Source organism: Geotrypetes seraphini, chromosome 15 (genome assembly GCF_902459505.1).
Source record: "Geotrypetes seraphini chromosome 15, aGeoSer1.1, whole genome shotgun sequence".
In the NCBI taxonomy this organism is placed as follows: domain Eukaryota; kingdom Metazoa; phylum Chordata; class Amphibia; order Gymnophiona; family Dermophiidae; genus Geotrypetes; species Geotrypetes seraphini.
Window position 1 is genome coordinate 39787460 of NC_047098.1, and position 17061 is coordinate 39804520.

General features: G+C 45.1%; 1 protein-coding gene across 3 annotated transcripts in view; it reads right to left on the reverse strand.

Moving 5' to 3' along the window:
• LOC117349298 (multidrug and toxin extrusion protein 2-like) overlaps positions 1-17061 on the reverse strand; it is an 85926-nt gene that overhangs the window by 52378 nt on the left and 16487 nt on the right. For all 3 annotated transcript variants that reach the window (XM_033922569.1, XM_033922568.1, XM_033922570.1), the window contains exons 7-12: positions 15868-15965; positions 13999-14096; positions 10078-10191; positions 8936-9003; positions 6082-6190; positions 5177-5252 (exon numbers count right to left, since the gene is read on the reverse strand). In XM_033922569.1, the coding sequence (XP_033778460.1) occupies positions 5177-5252; positions 6082-6190; positions 8936-9003; positions 10078-10191; positions 13999-14096; positions 15868-15965 (563 nt within the window). The remainder of the gene's footprint in view (positions 1-5176; positions 5253-6081; positions 6191-8935; positions 9004-10077; positions 10192-13998; positions 14097-15867; positions 15966-17061) is intronic.

Genomic DNA, 17061 nt, shown 5'->3' on the forward strand with positions numbered 1-17061 from the left:
CGCTGCCGCGCATTGTGCCGACGGCTTCAGGGTCCTATCTATCAGTACACCCAGGTCCTTTTCTTGTTCACTCTTCCCCAGAGTTGCACCTGACATTGTATACTCGTATTCCTTATTTTTATTGCCTAAATGCATTACCTTGCATTTCTCCACATTGAACTTCATCTGCCATTTCTCCGCCCATGTTTCTAACCGACACAAGTCGCTCTGGAGTTTCTCTCTATCATCCTGCGATCTGATCGCCCGGCATAGTTTTGTATCGTCTGCAAACTTGATGATCTCACTGGATGTTCCTTCCTCCAGGTCATTGATATAAATATTAAAAAGGATCGGCCCAAGTACCGAGCCCTGGGGTACACCACTAGTCACTTTCTCCCAGTCGGAGAACTTCCCATTTATGCCCACTCTCTGCTTTCGGTTTTCCAGCCATTTGCCTATCCACCTTTGTATATCCCCCTCTATGCCATGGCTTTGTAGTTTCCTGAGAAGTCTTTCGTGTGGAACTTTGTCGAACGCTTTCTGGAAGTCCAAGTATATTATGTCCACCGGCTTCCCACTATCAATTTGCTCGTTCACGGTCTCAAAAAATTGGAGTAAATTCGTCAAACATGATTTCCCTTTCCTGAATCCATGTTGACTGGGTTTCATCAAGTCATGTGCGTCCAAGTGCCGGACTATGCTATCCTTGATCAGTGCTTCAACCATCTTGCCAGGGACAGACGTAAGACTCACAGGTCTATAGTTGCCCGGTTCCCCTCTCGATCCTTTTTTGAAAATTGGGGTGACGTTCGCTATCCTCCAGTCGTCCGGTATCTGTCCAGTTCTGATTGTCAGGTTTGCAAGTTTTTGCAATAACTCTCCGATTTCAACTTTCAATTCCTTTAAGACTCTCGGATGAATCCCATCCGGTCCAGGGGATTTGTCACTTTTAAGTTTGTCGATCTGATAGTATATCTGGTCTAAGTCCACTTCAACTGTGGTGAGGCTGTCTTCTATTTCTCCTGCAAACACTTTCTCCGCTTCAGGTATTGTTGAGGTGTCCTCCTTCGTAAAGACGGACGCAAAGAAGGAATTTAGTTTGTCTGCGATTTGTTTATCTTCCTTGATGTACCCTTTTCTTCCCTGGTCGTCCAGGGGTCCCACTGCCTCTTTTGCAGGTTTTTTCCCTTTCACGTATCTAAAGAAGGGCTTGAAGTTTTTGGCCTCCTGGGCTATTTTTTCCTCATATTCCTGTTTTGCATCCCTCACCGCCTTGTGACATTTCTTCTGATCATCTTTATGTTTGTTCCAGGCTTCGGTTGTCTTTATGCATTTCCATTTTTTGAAAGAGTCCTTCTTTTCTTTTATGGCTTCCTTCACCTGTATGGTAAGCCATGCCGGTTCTCTTTTGCTCTTTGTTCTCTGATCTTTGGAAATCCTCAGAATGTAGAGATCTTGTGCTTCTGTGATAGTATTTTTCAGTAGGGTCCATGCCTGATCAACCGTTTCAAGTTTGTCCACCATCTTCTCGAGTCGTTTTTCTACCATGGCTCTCATGCTATCGTATTTACCCTTTTTAAAGTTCAAGGTGGTGGTTAAGGTTTTGGCATGTTTCCCTTTCCCGATGTCAAGTTTAAAGTTGATTACATTGTGATCACTCGTTCCCAGTGGAACCATGACTTCCACTTCTGTTATCGGTCCCGTGAGGCCATTTAGGACCAAGTCCAAGGTGGCGTTGCCTCTTGTCGGCTCTTTTACCATTTGTTCCAGGAAGCAATCCCCTAGCACCTCCAGGAACTTGGCTTCCTTGCCGCAGTCGGAGGTTGCTAGTTTCCAGTCTATCCCTGGGAAATTGAAGTCTCCCAATATAATTACATTGCCTGTCTTGCATTCTTGTTTGATTTCCTCCATCATTTCTGAGTCAGTTTCCTCCGCCTGTCCTGGTGGACGATAGTAAAGGCCAATTTTCGTATCTGCGCCATATTGACCAGGAATTTTGATCCAGAGTGACTCAAGCTTCTCTTTCATTTCTGTTGTAACCATTTCAACAGAATCTATTCCCTCCTTAACATATAGAGCAATACCTCCACCTTTCTGCCCTACTCGATCTCTTCTATACAGTTTGTATCCCTGTAGTACTGTGTCCCATTTGTTTTCTTCATTCCACCATGTTTCTGTTATGCCAATGATATCCAATATGTCATGTCTTGCTATTGTCTCTAGTTCCCCCATTTTGTTACCCAGACTTCTAGCATTCGTATACATACATCTAAGTTCCCTTCGTGTTACCTTTTTGGACCTTCTACTCTTGGCTGTCCCTGTAGTTTCAATTACGGTATCATTTACTGCTCCTGTGTTATCACCCTTGTTTGCTGTGTGGTCGTCCCCTCCTGTGTCTGAGTTGTCCCTTCCTGCTTTTTCTCCCTTATAGGCTGTGAGGTCGTCTTCTCTTGTGTAGGTGTAGTTGTCCTTGGCTTCTTCGTCGGGGCATCCTGCTATCCGTACCATCGACCGGTGGTCGACTGTCAGCTTTCCCCTATCTTTCAGTTTAAAGCCTTCTCGATTGCCTTCTTCATGTTGCCTGCCAAAACTCTTGCTCCTTCCTTGTTGAGGTGTAGTCCGTCCCTTCTGTAGTACTTGCTTTTTCCCCAGAACGCCGTCCAGTTGCGCACGAAGTCGAAGCCTTCTTCTTCGCACCATCGTCTCATCCAGGCGTTGATTACTTGCAATTCCCCTTGTCTCTTTCCATCCGCTCTTGGTACTGGGAGGATCTCAGAGAAGGCCACCTTCACCTCCCTGATCTTCAGTTGTCTTCCGAGTGAGCGGAGCTGGCCCTTCAGCTCTTCCCTATCATACTTCCGCCCGCTCACATCATTTGTTCCCACGTGGATAAGTACAGCGGTGTCCTCTCCCCCTGCTCCATCTATGATCCTGGAGATCCTGTTGGTCACATCCTTCACTCTTGCTCCAGGCAGACAGGTGACAACTCTGTCCTCTCTTCCTCCTGCGGTGTGGCTGTCCACATGTCGTATGATGGAGTCGCCTACGATGATCCCCATCTTCTTTATTCGGGAGTTCCTTGGGGGGCGTAGGTCCACGTCCTTGGAGTAGGGCCAGTCTTCTTCCTCCAATGATACTCTTGAAATTGTTTCCTGTTCTTTGGGTGGGGCGATGTCTTCCTGTGCTCTCACTATTCCTCCTGGTGTGCGGTTGTCTCCTACCTCGTCTTCAGTTTCTTCTGTGTTTGCATGGGTGTCTTCTCTCCTCACATCGGTTTCCTGAGTACAGTTTTCCAGCCCTGGGATCTGTACGTGGTGCTGATGAGCTTCCTCTATGAACATTTCTAGTTCCTTGACCTCGTCGTTTGGGCTGTACTCCACTAGAATCTTCTCCTGTGCTCGGATTCTGTCTTCGAGTTCCATCACTGTTCCTTCCAGTAGTCTTACCTGGTATTTCAAGTTATCCATCTCCATGCATCGATTGCAAATGTATGCCTGGATCCCCGAAGGGAGGTAGTCATACATATTGCAGCCGATACAGAAGACTGGAAAGCTCACCTTCTGACTTCCTTGGGCTTCCATTTCTTGCTTCCCTCGTGTGTGCTTGTGTCCCTTGCCTGCTGCTTCCTTATGTTGCTTGCCTTGTTGTCTCTTTTGTGTGTGCTGTCTCCGCTCTACTTCACCTTGATTGTATGTGTGGGTTTGTTCCTTTGGCGTCTGTCTCTTCCTTACCTTCTGTGTTTGTCGCTTCCTTACCGTTCAGTCCTCCTCGGTGTTCTTGATAGTAGATACTCGTCCCTTGCAAGTCCCTTTGCAAAGGCGCTCTCGCTAAGGCGAGCGCCTTTACCGCTCGCCTTCGCCGCGCGCCGAACGGCTGGGCGCCGTTGGCTCCGCCCCTTTTAAGGGGACGCTACTCGGATGACGTCGGGGGTGGGCGGAGCTAACTCTCGCCGCTGCCCCAGTCGATCCTTCCTCCTCTGCTCCTGCTTTCTCCTCCGGTTTTGTTTGTTTTCCTCCCCTGTTCTTCTCCTCTCGCTTCTCTGCCTCCTCTCTGCCTTCTACAGAGCCGAACGGCTGGGCGCCGTTGGCTCCACCCCTTTTAAGGGGACGCTACTCGGATGACGTCGGGGGTGGGCGGAGCTAACTCTCGCCGCTGCCCCAGTCGATCCTTCCTCCTCTGCTCCTGCTTTCTCCTCCGGTTTTGTTTGTTTTCCTCCCCTGTTCTTCTCCTCTCGCTTCTCTGCCTCCTCTCTGCCTTCTACAGAGCCGAACGGCTGGGCGCTGTTGGCTCCGCCCCTTTTAAGGGGACGCTACTCGGATGACGTCGGGGGTGGGCGGAGCTAACTCTCGCCGCTGCCCCAGTCGATCCTTCCTCCTCTGCTCCTGCTTTCTCCTCCGGTTTTGTTTGTTTTCCTCCCCTGTTCTTCTCCTCTCGCTTCTCTGCCTCCTCTCTGCCTTCTACAGAGCCGAACGGCTGAGCGCTGTTGGCTCCGCCCCTTTTAAGGGGACGCTACTCGGATGACGTCGGGGGTGGGCGGAGCTAACTCTCGCCGCTGCCCCAGTCGATACTTCCTCCTCTGCTCCTGCTTTCTCCTCCGGTTTTGTTTGTTTTCCTCCCCTGTTCTTCTCCTCTCGCTTCTCTGCCTCCTCTCTGCCTTCTACAGAGCCGAACGGCCTCTACAGATGTATATTGTTGCAATCTGTGATTTAGATATTTCCCCATTGGAGTCAATATTCAAGTGATTTTTGGGGGGGGGGGGTTTTGCCAGGTATTAGTGACCTGGATTGGCCACCATGAGGACAGGCTACTGGGCTAGAAGGACTATTAGTGTGGCCCAGTATGGCTATTCGTATGTTCTTATGTGAGCCAAGAATAGGACAGCCAAGACATTGTGACATCACTGATGAGGTTGGCTCTTAGGCACTGGTGGAATGAGACATTATGACATTACAATCTTAGCTCTGGAATGTTGCTACTCTGGGTTTCTGCCAGGTACTTGGGACCTGGGTTGGCCACTGTTGGAAACTAGTAGATAGCAGCTAATTTTCAGCTGAAAAAGTTACCCAAGTTACTCCCCACTCTGTATTCTTTCAGAAGCTCCAAAGATTTCAGCATGGTTTACAGACACAAAGAAACCCACCAATAATCTTCTAATTTTTAGTTATGGCTATTTATTTCCTGAAATTCAATTACCTACTTGTCACTGGTAAAAATGTATGCCACCACATCCTTCAGAGCCGCTAATAGGATGCTGTCCAGAATGGTGAAAGAGGCTGAAAAACACACCAAGTACACAATCATTGCATGTGAAAACACACCATGTAAAAAGAATAAGACAAATTAAAAATTATATTGATATGTTGGTTCCATTGTAGTATGGCTTGTGTATTGGAGAAGGGTCTTGGTCATAAAGGAGTTCTCTGTCACAGGGTCACCAGACCAATTTTCTGGCTCTCTGAATTCAGCTGGTTTCAGTCAGTAAATATAAACCTGTTCTCTGGTCTGATCATATTATTGGGTTCTGTATTACAAAAAACCTATGTAATCAGCATTACTGTTGACTACACTAGTCTTTTAAATAATACATTTGCCCTGTTATGTGCATAATTTTGTTTGAAACTATACATATAAAACTTACATGTATACTGGGAGGTGAGGTTAATAGGTGGGTGAAGGCCAGTACAAACGTTATGCTTGGAGTGGTGATATTCAATTACTCTTTGTACGAGTTATATATATATATATACACAGTTGCTGGTCGATGGACATATCTATCGCACTGGTCTGGAATAGTGGGAAGGACGCTATGGAAGGAGAAATTAGACCTTCCATTAGTCCTTCACACTATTCCAGAGGGATAGTATGCATACGAGAGGTGGCACAGTTGCACTCAATGGTACCATTTAAAGAGCCAGCATTGCTGAATACATGGCATTAAACACTGGCACTTAATTTTATGCGATAACTGTCACTGTTAAACTCAGCCTCTTTACACTTTAACATGAAGGTGACTTGAAAAAAGACCCCGTGGCAGGATAAATCAAATTGTAACAAAGATCTCTACAGGTTCATGCAAGGCAGAAACATGAAGGAGGCACAGACCTGTGACCAGCAAGGCACTAGTGGCACATTTCTTGGCCTGTTCTACATTTCCAGCACCCAATGCGTTGCCCACTTGAACACTGGCAGCTATGCTAAATCCATAGGGTACCTGAAATACCAAATAGCCAAAGCTTATAAAGTTGTTTTGGGGAAGTAAGTCACTATGGGGAAAGGTAGTGTAGTAAGGGGTGGGTGTTGGACTGCCGTGGGCGCCATGTCAGTGGGGGCGCCAGCACCTCTCCGCCCCACCCTGCCACACTCGTGCAATCCCTCCCCCCCCCCCCCACCCTGTACCTCTGCAGATCTTCACTAGCGTGAGCAACCTCTCCTGCCTGTTGCTCGCGCCAGTCTGGTTCCCCTCTGAATCACTTCCGGGTCATGGGGCCAGGAAGTGACATCAGAGGGAAATCCAACGCTGGTACAAGGAGCATGCTGGAGAAAAGCCACTCGCGCTGGCAAAGATTTAGAGGTACAGGGGAAGGGAGAGTGGGGGTTTAGAGTGGGGGAGGGGGAGGGGAAGGGGGGCAGAGAAGAAGCTGGAATGTGGAGAGGGGGGCGCTACATTTACTAGTGGGGAACCAAAATTTTCCACACATACCACTTAACTCCAAATCACTGAAAGCCTATAAACAATCCTCATATCTGATCTTTTGATATTTCCTGGGCACTTATACACCTCAATTATCAACTGACACCAACAGGACTATGATTCCCAGAATGTCTATATGTTAATATGAACTGGAAAAAGTCCTCTTCAATGCTTTTTATCCTCCTCTGCTTCTTATCTTTCACTAGTATTTTAGCCCGTTACATTAACGGGTGCTAGAATATATGTCTGTCTGTCTTTCCTTATTTCTGTCTCTCTCTCCCTCCCGCTGTCTTTCTTTCTGTCTGTCTCTCCCTGGCCCCCTTTGTCTGTCTGTGTTTCTGTGTCTCTCCCTGCCCCTGTGTCTTTCTTCTTTTTTTCTGTCTCCCTTCCTCCCACTGTCTGTCTTTCTTTCTTTCTATCTATCTGTCTGTCTCTCTCCCTGCCTCCTATGCAGCAGCATTTCGCTGCCCCCACTTCCCTGTGCAGCAGCCACAGCAGCATTCCCTCCCCCCACACTACTTCCCTGTGCAGCAGCAGCGTTTCCCCTACCCCCCTTTTCTCTTCCCGCGGTCTGGCCGGCTCCCTAAGTCCCTTTCTGCCCCCCCTTCCCTTCCCGCGGTCCCGACAAACCTGCGACTCCAGCAGCGTCTTCAGCACTACACACACTGCTTCGGGGCCTTCTACTGCCCTGATTTGTTCTGCCGCGTCTCTGATGATGTCATCAGGGACGTGCCAGAGTAAATCAGGGCAGTAGAAGGCCCCGAAGCAGCGTGTGTAGAGTGCTGCAGACGCTGCTGGAGTTGCAGGATTGTAGTCGGGACTTCGGGAAGGGAAGGGGGAGGGGGGGAAGGGACTAAGGGAGCCGGCCAAAGGTACAAAGCGTTGTACATAGTAATTTAAAAGCTGGGAAATGAACATTTCAGATAATTAAACATAAACCAACAAAACAAACACACTTATGACATGAAAACATTGGGGAAAAAAAAGGGAAGAACTACAATTTCATAGAAAGACTACATAAAAGGAAAATACAATAGGGAACAATCCATTTAAGCCCACTCGATCTAAAAATCTTTGACAGGTTACAATTAAAACATACGTGATCAAACATCAAAATACTGTACATTTAATACAATACAACTAATGTTCCCTCTAAGCCAGGAAAGCAGATGTGCAAGTCATGATGGGTTCTGAGCAGCAGTTGGTTAGGGCTGGGCTGGTGTGTGGTGATGGTGATGCGGACAAGCAATTTTTGAAAATTATGCCAAATTATATTTAAAAATTGAGAAGTTAAATTATTTCTTTTTTTTTAATTCTTTATTCATTTTTAAACTTTCATCAAGTGTACAGAATTCATAATAAATTATTATTATTATAGTTAAATTATTTCTATTGAAAGGAAAGAAAATATAAAGCTAGCACCCTCTCTTTCCCCCCTACCTCTTTAAATCTTCGCTAGCACGTGCAGCTTTTCCAGCATGTTGCTCACGCCAGCGTTGGTCCTGTAGCTAGGAAATAATTTCAGAGGGGAACCAGGCTGACACGAGCAGCAAGCCGGAGAAGTTACTCACACTGGCAAAGGTTTAAAGAGGTGGGAGGAGAAGGGGGGAGGGAGGGCATGAGCACGGTGTAGGTGTGGGGGTGGAGAGGTGCCAACACTCCCACCAAGTGGGCACCCAGGGCAGTCCGCCCCCCACCTTATTACGCCACTGCCTGCTTCTTTCCCTCATATGGTTAAATTATATTATACAGTATTTTGGCTATAGTTAAGAAGGTGTGGGGACATACAGTGGATTTAATTCAAGAGATGAATTTAACTGATCTGTTTGAGATCACTAAGGAGACCACTTACAGAGCTTTTATGGTGGTTTCCTTGGTCAGGGTCCTGGACAGAGATTTGGTGTTATTGGTTATTTTAAGGAGCGCTTAACACTTTTCCTTGGTCACATAATTAGAGTCTTCCAGATATCTCTCCTAGAACTGAAGGTATCATTAAATGATTTTGCAGTATAATGGAATCCTGACACAGATAGTATTGTTAAAGGGATCTTTGCACTGATGCTATTAGTAAGATCTTTCTAGATATCATATCAATAAGGAGATCCTTTCATGCACAGATTGCATTAGTAAGGGGATCTTTGCAATGATGGCATCAACAAAGGGATCCTTATAAGATGATTTTAGGACATTTCTACAGCCTGGTTCCTCAGGGAAGCAGAGATTTGTTCATACTGTACAGTTGACCCCTCAGTAAAACTCTCTTACCATGTATATCACGCCGACCACTTGATACATTACAGACTGTGCTCCCAGCTCCACCACACTGATTAAACCTGAAAAATAGCACAGCAGCTGGTTTACATTTCAAAAAGTCAGAAACATCCACTCACCTTCTTGAAAGCAGCATGTCCCAGAAATTCCTGTCCTCCCTATGTTCATCAGAGTTTCCACTAAGATAAAGCACCATTTCAAGGTGCCTTCCACAGGCCACCAACTCACACTTGATTTGCTTCACAGTCCTTTCATACGAGCCTCAGATGATTTTTTTTTTTTTACAAGAAGTTTAATCCTCCTGCTTAGGTCCTGGTTATAGTGTCATCGTGTCCCCAGTGGAGTCGAGTGGCAGGACAATGATGCTTCCTATACTGTATTCTACAGCTTCTCAGGCTCAACCAAAAGTCCCAGAATGGACTACCTTTAACTCACAACTCAAATTTTGACATTTGATATTTACCAAAAGGCTGCAAAGTGATCATGTGTGATATCTGTAATACCATAAGAAACAGTGTTTTCCTGCAGCTTGTTAGAAACCTCTGGGCAGCCTACAGACCATGTCATGCAAAACTGTGGAGTTGTCCACAGGAATGTATTCATCTGGAAAACTGTAGGGGTCAAATATTCAAAGAACCATCAACCCTATAACTTTATACAGATAAGTCATTTGTATAAAATTATATGCATAAGTGCTGCCACTGAATATAAACATATAAATATATACAGATAACTTTGGCTATGACAGTTATATATTTAAAATTATACACAGAGGGGCTGATTCTATAAAGGACGCCTAAAGTAAGGCGCTTAGCTTAATTGGCAAAATACCCTTATAGCCTCAATAATTGTTTAAAAAAAATTTAATTCTGCGATAGGCACCTATCGCATGGCGCTTAGTGGTGCCTACTGCCTAAGTGGGAGTTTCTATGGGCGGAGCATGACTTAGGAACCGCTAAGCACGATTTTCCAAAATGCAGGCACCTGAAATGTAGGCCTTTAAAATCCTCACCTACATTTCAGGTGCCTAAATGGGGCACCGATAGAATCGCCTCCCCAGTGACCTATAACGCCAAAGGTTCAGCATCCTTTTCAATATCTGCACAAAGGTCCTTTCATATTACTTCATTATTAACCTGTGAGGAAAGTTCCAATCTCGTAGGTCCACCATTCGATACACAGCATTAGCATGCTAGGGACGGCCAGTCCTATGTAAGAACCCCATTCTTGAAGGCACTCCCATGACCATCCTGTGTGGAGAAAAACAAACAAGGTTCGTTTCTAGATGACACAACAGAACAGTGGGTCATGCTCCCTGTTGCTGTGAACACCACGGGCACAATAGTCAGTAGAATTTTTCCAGGTAAGAGCAGCTCCTACTCATGCCAACCACTGATATTTGGTGACATTATTCTGATAAAATCTTTGCAGATCACCCCGATGCTACCCAGATAGTGCTAGATAGTGCCAGGGGCAGAGCCAAGATGGAATTGGAAGTTATCCTCAGAAAATCATCTGAATAGTAATGCTTTCTGCAAATACAATGGTACCTGTCCATAAAGAGTTTGATGGATTAACATCAGTATCTTATATTGCACTCAACATTTTACTGGCAACCATTGAAGTTGCTTTAGAACTGATATAATATGCATTATTTGATTCCCTGCTAGCAAAATCAAAACTGGCACTGTGGGGGTATTTCAGGAGTGGAGTTAGCACATGGCTACTTAAGGGCCGATGTTCAGCACGTGAGCGGCCATGTTTACTGCATAAATGGGACCGCAGACAAATCTGTCTTATCTTTATGTGGTAACCAAGGCTGCTTAAGTGCTGAATATGTTCTTAAGCAGCTATTTGTTAGCCAGCTTAAAAAGAACTGGATATTCAAAGCCTAAGCCCGCACAGGTCCTGGCTTTGAATATCCAGGAATACTGCTGGCAACGGTAAGTAAAACATTCACCACCCAAAGGCTGAATATTGACCCCCAATATTTCTAAGCAGACAGCTGAAACTTATGAGTTTTCCTGGCAATCATATGAGAGAAAGTATTTAAATACCATGATCTGCTCTGACTTGAAATGTTGACCATAGTGTTTAAATTTATGCCCAGATATTTAATGCCAGGCCATGCCTGTACACTTGATTGTTGGTCCCTTGACAATTGACATTTGATAGAAGGATAAAAGATAAGTTAGATTTCTTACATATTCTTAATACGAGGAAAAAAACAAATAAGGAATTTCGATGTTATCAGGAAGTTACAAAGAATAAAAGTGTAGTAGCCTGGTGGCAAGTGAGGTGAGTTATTGAGAGTCTGCTCGTGTGAAATGAGTCATCACTGAGGATATAAAATAAGATGAATTATATATATACGGTGCACAAATCTTATAAGCAGCATGTAAGATCTTTGTTATAATCCAGCTGATATTCAAAGCAATTTAGCTGGCTGTTGACCCATTAAATCACTTGGTTGGGACTAGCTGCTAATTTTCAGTGGCACTTAACCATCTAAGGGCTAGATTCACTAAGCAAACCGATCGTGTAGCGATGGTTTGCGAGCCCTTTGCGACCCGATTTCCCTCCTGCAGTATTCACTAACCTGTTTTGCAATCCGATAAGAGTAGAAGGATAGGATTAGAGGTAATTTGTAAAATTAGTCAGAGACCACTGTTCAGGCAGTGGGCCTGATGGGCCGCCGCGAGAGCGGACCGCTGGGCGAGATGGTCCTCTGGTCTGCCTCAGTGGAGGCAACTTCTTATGTTCTTATAATTCCGATCCACACATGTAAATGAGGGGAACTGCATGCAAAGTAGGTAGGGACACAATTCACTAAACAAATTTCACGATCCGACTAGGCTGGCCGATCAACCCAAGAAGCTGGAGCCAGTCGAAAACGTCTTTCAGACTCTCCAGCTCCATAGAAGCCCTGCTCTTCCCCGTGTCTCCTGCCTGCTCGCCCCGCTTTAAACCCATGGGCTCACACTGCATGGAAGGCGGCAGAGAGCAGGAGAGTCTGGGCAGCAAGATTACCTGGAAGGGGGGAGCAGGAGAGCCAGCCCATGGGAAGGAAAAAGTTAATTTAAAAAAAAGTTGCGGCTGCCTACCCTGACACCCTCTCCACCCCGGAACATAAAAGTTAGGAGCAGGAGGGATGCTCAGTCCCTCCTGCTCCTTAGGCCTCCCTCCTGCCAGCACGGCCCACCCCTGACCAGGCCACCACACCCGACCGGCCCACCCCCCCTCCCGTAAAAATGTTGGGAGCAGGAGGGGTGTCTGGTCCCTCCTGCTCTGTAGGCCAACTAATGCACTGCCAATGTGGGCCTCAGGCCCAACCCAGTTGCATCATGTGATGAACAGGGAGGGGCTTAAGTCCCACATTGGCAGTGCGTCATGAGGAGGGGCAGGAGCAGGAGGACTTTGCAGTTCCTCCTGCTCCCTGAAGACTTTGCAGGAGGCCTAAGGAGCAGGAGGGACTGAGCACCCCTCCTGCTCCCAACTTTGAGGTACAGGGGTGGCGGGTTGGGCCCAGCCCAGCCCGGCCAGGGGGATTGGTCAGCCTATGGAGCAGGCGGGACTGAGCACCCCTCCTGCTCCCAACTTTGAGGTACAGGGGTGGCGGGTTTGGCCCCCCCCAGCCCGGCCGGGGGGGGTTGGTCAGCCTATGGAGCAGGCAGGACTGAGCACCCCTCCTGCTCCCAACTTTGAAATAAGGAGAGCCGGTTCGGGCCAGGCCTGGCCAGGGGTGGGCCGGTCAGGTGGGTGGCGCAGTGAGCCATTCAGGTGGGTGATGCGGTGGGCCGGTCGGGGGGGGTTAACGATGTTGGGGCAAATTTTTTGTGGGGTTGGGGAAGGAGGGGTGTTCGGGGCACTTGCTGGGAGGAGAAGTTTGTTGTTTTTTGTTTTAAATCGGGCAGATATTTTGTGTGTGTAAAACGCACAAAATATCTGCCCGAAGAAAAAAAAATTTAAAAAGCTGGCAGCAGAAGCCCTGACAGCAGTGACAGGAGGCTGTTTCTTCTGTCACTACCATTAAGGCTTTAGCGATCCATGCAGTTGGCTGGGGGTGTGCCAACGATTATCTCCATTTGCATGCAGGCCTTTAGTGAATTTGTCAGCCTGAAAGCAAATGGAAACGGATCGCACATGGATTGGAGGTTAGTGAATCTAGCCCTAAGTGCCGCTGAAATTTGTGTTTAGCACCTAACTCAAAGTCAGTTTATGTTGGGTGGTGTTGTGGAGGGGTGGAGTCAGTATTTGGCCACTTAAGTGCTGATATTTAGTCTTAAGCAGCTAGGTTTAATGAATAAATGGAACTACATATTTATTTATTTTTAGTATTTTAGACAGTTATTAAACACATTAAAAACAGGATTCCAACTTCCCCTGATTATATTAGCATTACACTGTAGAAAACTCCATGTTCCAGTCACTATGACTTCAAAGTATTTAATAACTCATCAAAGGCATGAAACATGTCAGTCAGCAGATTAAAATTAAAATGCAGTCAGGGAGGCATTCCAATCTCCCTTCCATGGGTGAGGATTGGACAGCCTGTAGGGCAGTGCTTCTTAACTCAGTCCTGGAGCACCCCCTTGCCAGTCAGGTTTTCAAGATATCCACAATGAATATACATAAGCTTGATTTGCATACACTGCCTCTGTTGTACACAAATTTCTTTCATGCATAGTCATTGTGGATAGCCTGAAAACATGACTGGCAAGGGGGTACTCCAGGACCAAGTTGAGAAACACTGCTGTTGAGCAGTGGTTGCCAACCTTGTCCTTGAGGACTATCAGCTAGTCAGGTTTTTGGGATAGCCCTAATGAATATGCATGAGAGAGATTTGCATATAATGGAGGTAACAGGCATGCAAATCTGCCCCATGCATATTCATTAGAGATATCCTGAAAACCTGATTGGCTGGTGGTCCTCCAGGACAGGATTGGGAACCAATGCTGTAGTGCATACAAAGATACAAACTCACGATTTATAGAAATATACAGTAGATAATAATCAAAAGAGACAAGAGTATATAAGAACAAGGTTTTTTACAGTACCTCCCCAGGTTTTAACATGGAGTTTTCTTACTCGAATATACATAAAAAGAAGAAGGGCCTGAGAGAACTGGGAAATGGTATTAGCCCAGGCAGAACCTCTGTACAAAAACAAAAAGTGGGAAAATTTGGGTTTGATTACTTTCATTTCCAAATCTGAGTACAAGGTGAGTTAGAGGTCAAGTAGGTATTTCCATACCCCAGAGACATTATAATAGAGCTTCCGAATTCTGGTCCTCGAGGTCCACAGGCAGACCAGGTTTTCATGATATCCAAATTGAATATGCATGAGAGAGATTTGCATGCAAATTTTATCTCTCATGCATATTCATTGTGGATATCCTGAAAACCTGATCTGCCTGTGAACCTCGAGAATTGGGACTGAGTAGTCCTGGGTTATAATCTAAGAAGGTAATTCTAAAAAGTGGCGTCAAAATGCAAGCACAACAAAGAACATTTAATTGCAATTCTATAATGACATTAAAGCGCACCTAACCCATTATAGAATGGTAGCACAAAGCTACTCTGGAGTGCTGAAAGGTTAGAATTCCTATTAGTGTCAGAGATTTTACCACCATGGCCTGCGATTAAAAAAAAACCCTTAATGCAGCTTCATAAAAGGGGGGGGGGAAGGGGGTAAGTTTTATTCATACATAATGTAGTTACTAGAAATATGGTCCTTTTTGTATTGTCAAAGATTGCTAAAATATTTTATTGTATTCATGTAAAATAATTTGCCTGATAGAAAGCATGAAGACTAGGGAAAACTCAATGAAATTACATGGTAATACTTTCTAAACGAATTAGGAGGAAACATTTTTTCACTCAAAGAGTAGTTAAGCTGTGGAACACCTTGCCAGAGGATGTGGTAACGGCGGTTAGATTAGATGGGTTTAAAAAAAGGTTTGGACAAGTTCCTGGAGGAAAAGTCCATAGTCTGCTACTGAAGGCAGGCATGGGGGAACCTAGTGCTTGCCCTGGGAGTGGTAGCATGGAATGTCACTCTTTGGGATTTCAGAATGTTGCTATTCTTTGGGTTTCTGCCAGATACTTGTGTCCTGGATTGGTCACTGTTAGAAACAGGATACTGGACTAGTGGACCTTCTTTCTGACCCATTATGGTTATTCTTATGCTTTTATGACTACATATATATGAGAAAAAAATTCTCTACTGAATTTTGCACCAGCTCAAACACATAAAAGAAGGCCAGCCACATAAATCTGGATATTGAGTGCAGGTGCCTGGATATGGCCTGGCATGGAATATAGTGACCCTAAAAGGGAGGGGCGTTCCCTTTTGTGCATCTGAAGGAGAGCTCATTTAAATACTAAAGAGCTCTTTGCGATGCTTTTATATAGGGTTCTCGATGGCTGCTACGAGTTTCGGTACCAGCCACAGAGAATTGGAGCACAGGCAGGAGAATTTCCCTCCCAGTAAGACTGCTTTAACGAGTCTTACTGGCACAGAAACGTTTTGTGCATCGAGGCCTGAGAGATAATCCTGAGCACTGAGCATTTTACTGCATAAGAGAACAGGTGTGAAAAGACTGTCTGAAATCTGCCCTCCCTCAACCCCGCTGAAAGTACATACCACACACTGAAAAGAGGTGTTCTCAGGGCCGGCGGGGGAGAAGACTTGTGTCTGTAGATTGCATTTTATAATCTAAGTGCATTATTTTCTATGAAAAATCCTACTCTCCGGAAAAGTATGCCCATGAAATTTTTGCACCGCAGCAAGTTTTAAAGGGAAAGCAGGGAAGCATTCTCACTTTGAGAATTGAAGCAAATCCCAGAAATGAAAAAGTATGCATGGTTTTCATGCTAACGTGCAGTTCACGAACATCACCTCCTATAAAGTCTGGATCTACTCACACCACTCCCAGATGCATCTGATACAGGAGGACATAGTTCACAACAGCATTGATGATGTTGGCCACAGAGCTGGTGATGATCTGAGGCCAGATGATCCCCTAAAATATAAAAACGTTAGAGGAGACAGCAGGTTTGCCTCCTGGAAACAGAAATCTCAGCCCTGAATTTTATAGCATGAGTCTCCCTCATTTCTACTTATTATGGTTTACTTTATTTAATAAATCACCTTTCTTTAAGCAAATAACAAAATGGTGTACAATAAAAACATAATATATAAAAAAAGAGTGTCATTAGTTTTAGAAAAGCAGAAGATAGACAGAAGGGAGTGGAGGTTAAGGTGGACATATTGGGGAATAGATTCAAGTAGGAATCTAATACTACTATTTATCATTTCTAAAGTGTTACTAGATGTGGAAAAAGTGGTCTTTGAGGAAGGTGACTTGAATATGAGGGACTTCACCTTGAGAAAGCTTAATAGCGAAACATGTCGGTGAATTTCATGTCCCTGATTCAGACCACAAGAATAAAGCTAAGTAATAGCTAATATAAATGATATTATGTTATATGAAAAAGTGAAAGACTTCATTTTCAACTCTAAGCATTATAACTATTTAAAAGTATTTAGAAAGATTTAAACATATTTATATAATCAGATTTAACACTTAAAGCTTAGGGCTCTTTTTACAAAGCCGCACTAGGGCCTTAACGCATGGAATAGCGCGCACTAGCCGCTACCGCCTCCTTTTGAGCAGGTGGTAGATTTTTGACAAGCGCGCACTATAGTGTGCACTAATCCGGTGCGATAATCAAGCTCCGAAGCATATCTGGCGTAATCTCATTTCCGTTCCTACAGATCATCCATAGTTGCAGGTACTGAAGGTACGTACACTCTGTCTTTCACATACTCCCAAAGGAAAAAGTCACAAACAGTAATGTCTGGTGACCTCAGGGGCCACTTGAGGAACATCTGGTCATTTTGTCACATTGCGTTGTCTGAAGGTTGTAACTTCTGCACCAATTGCAGCTTAAAAGGGTGAAAGTGCAAGCGATTGTGTAAGATCTTGCTAACTGTGCTTTTTGGAACTTGTATTTGCTGTCATCTTATTTATAAACTAAAACTAAACTAAACTAAAACTTAGCTTTGTATACCGGGTCTTCAACCAATATGGAACTCAACTCGGTTAACAGAAACTT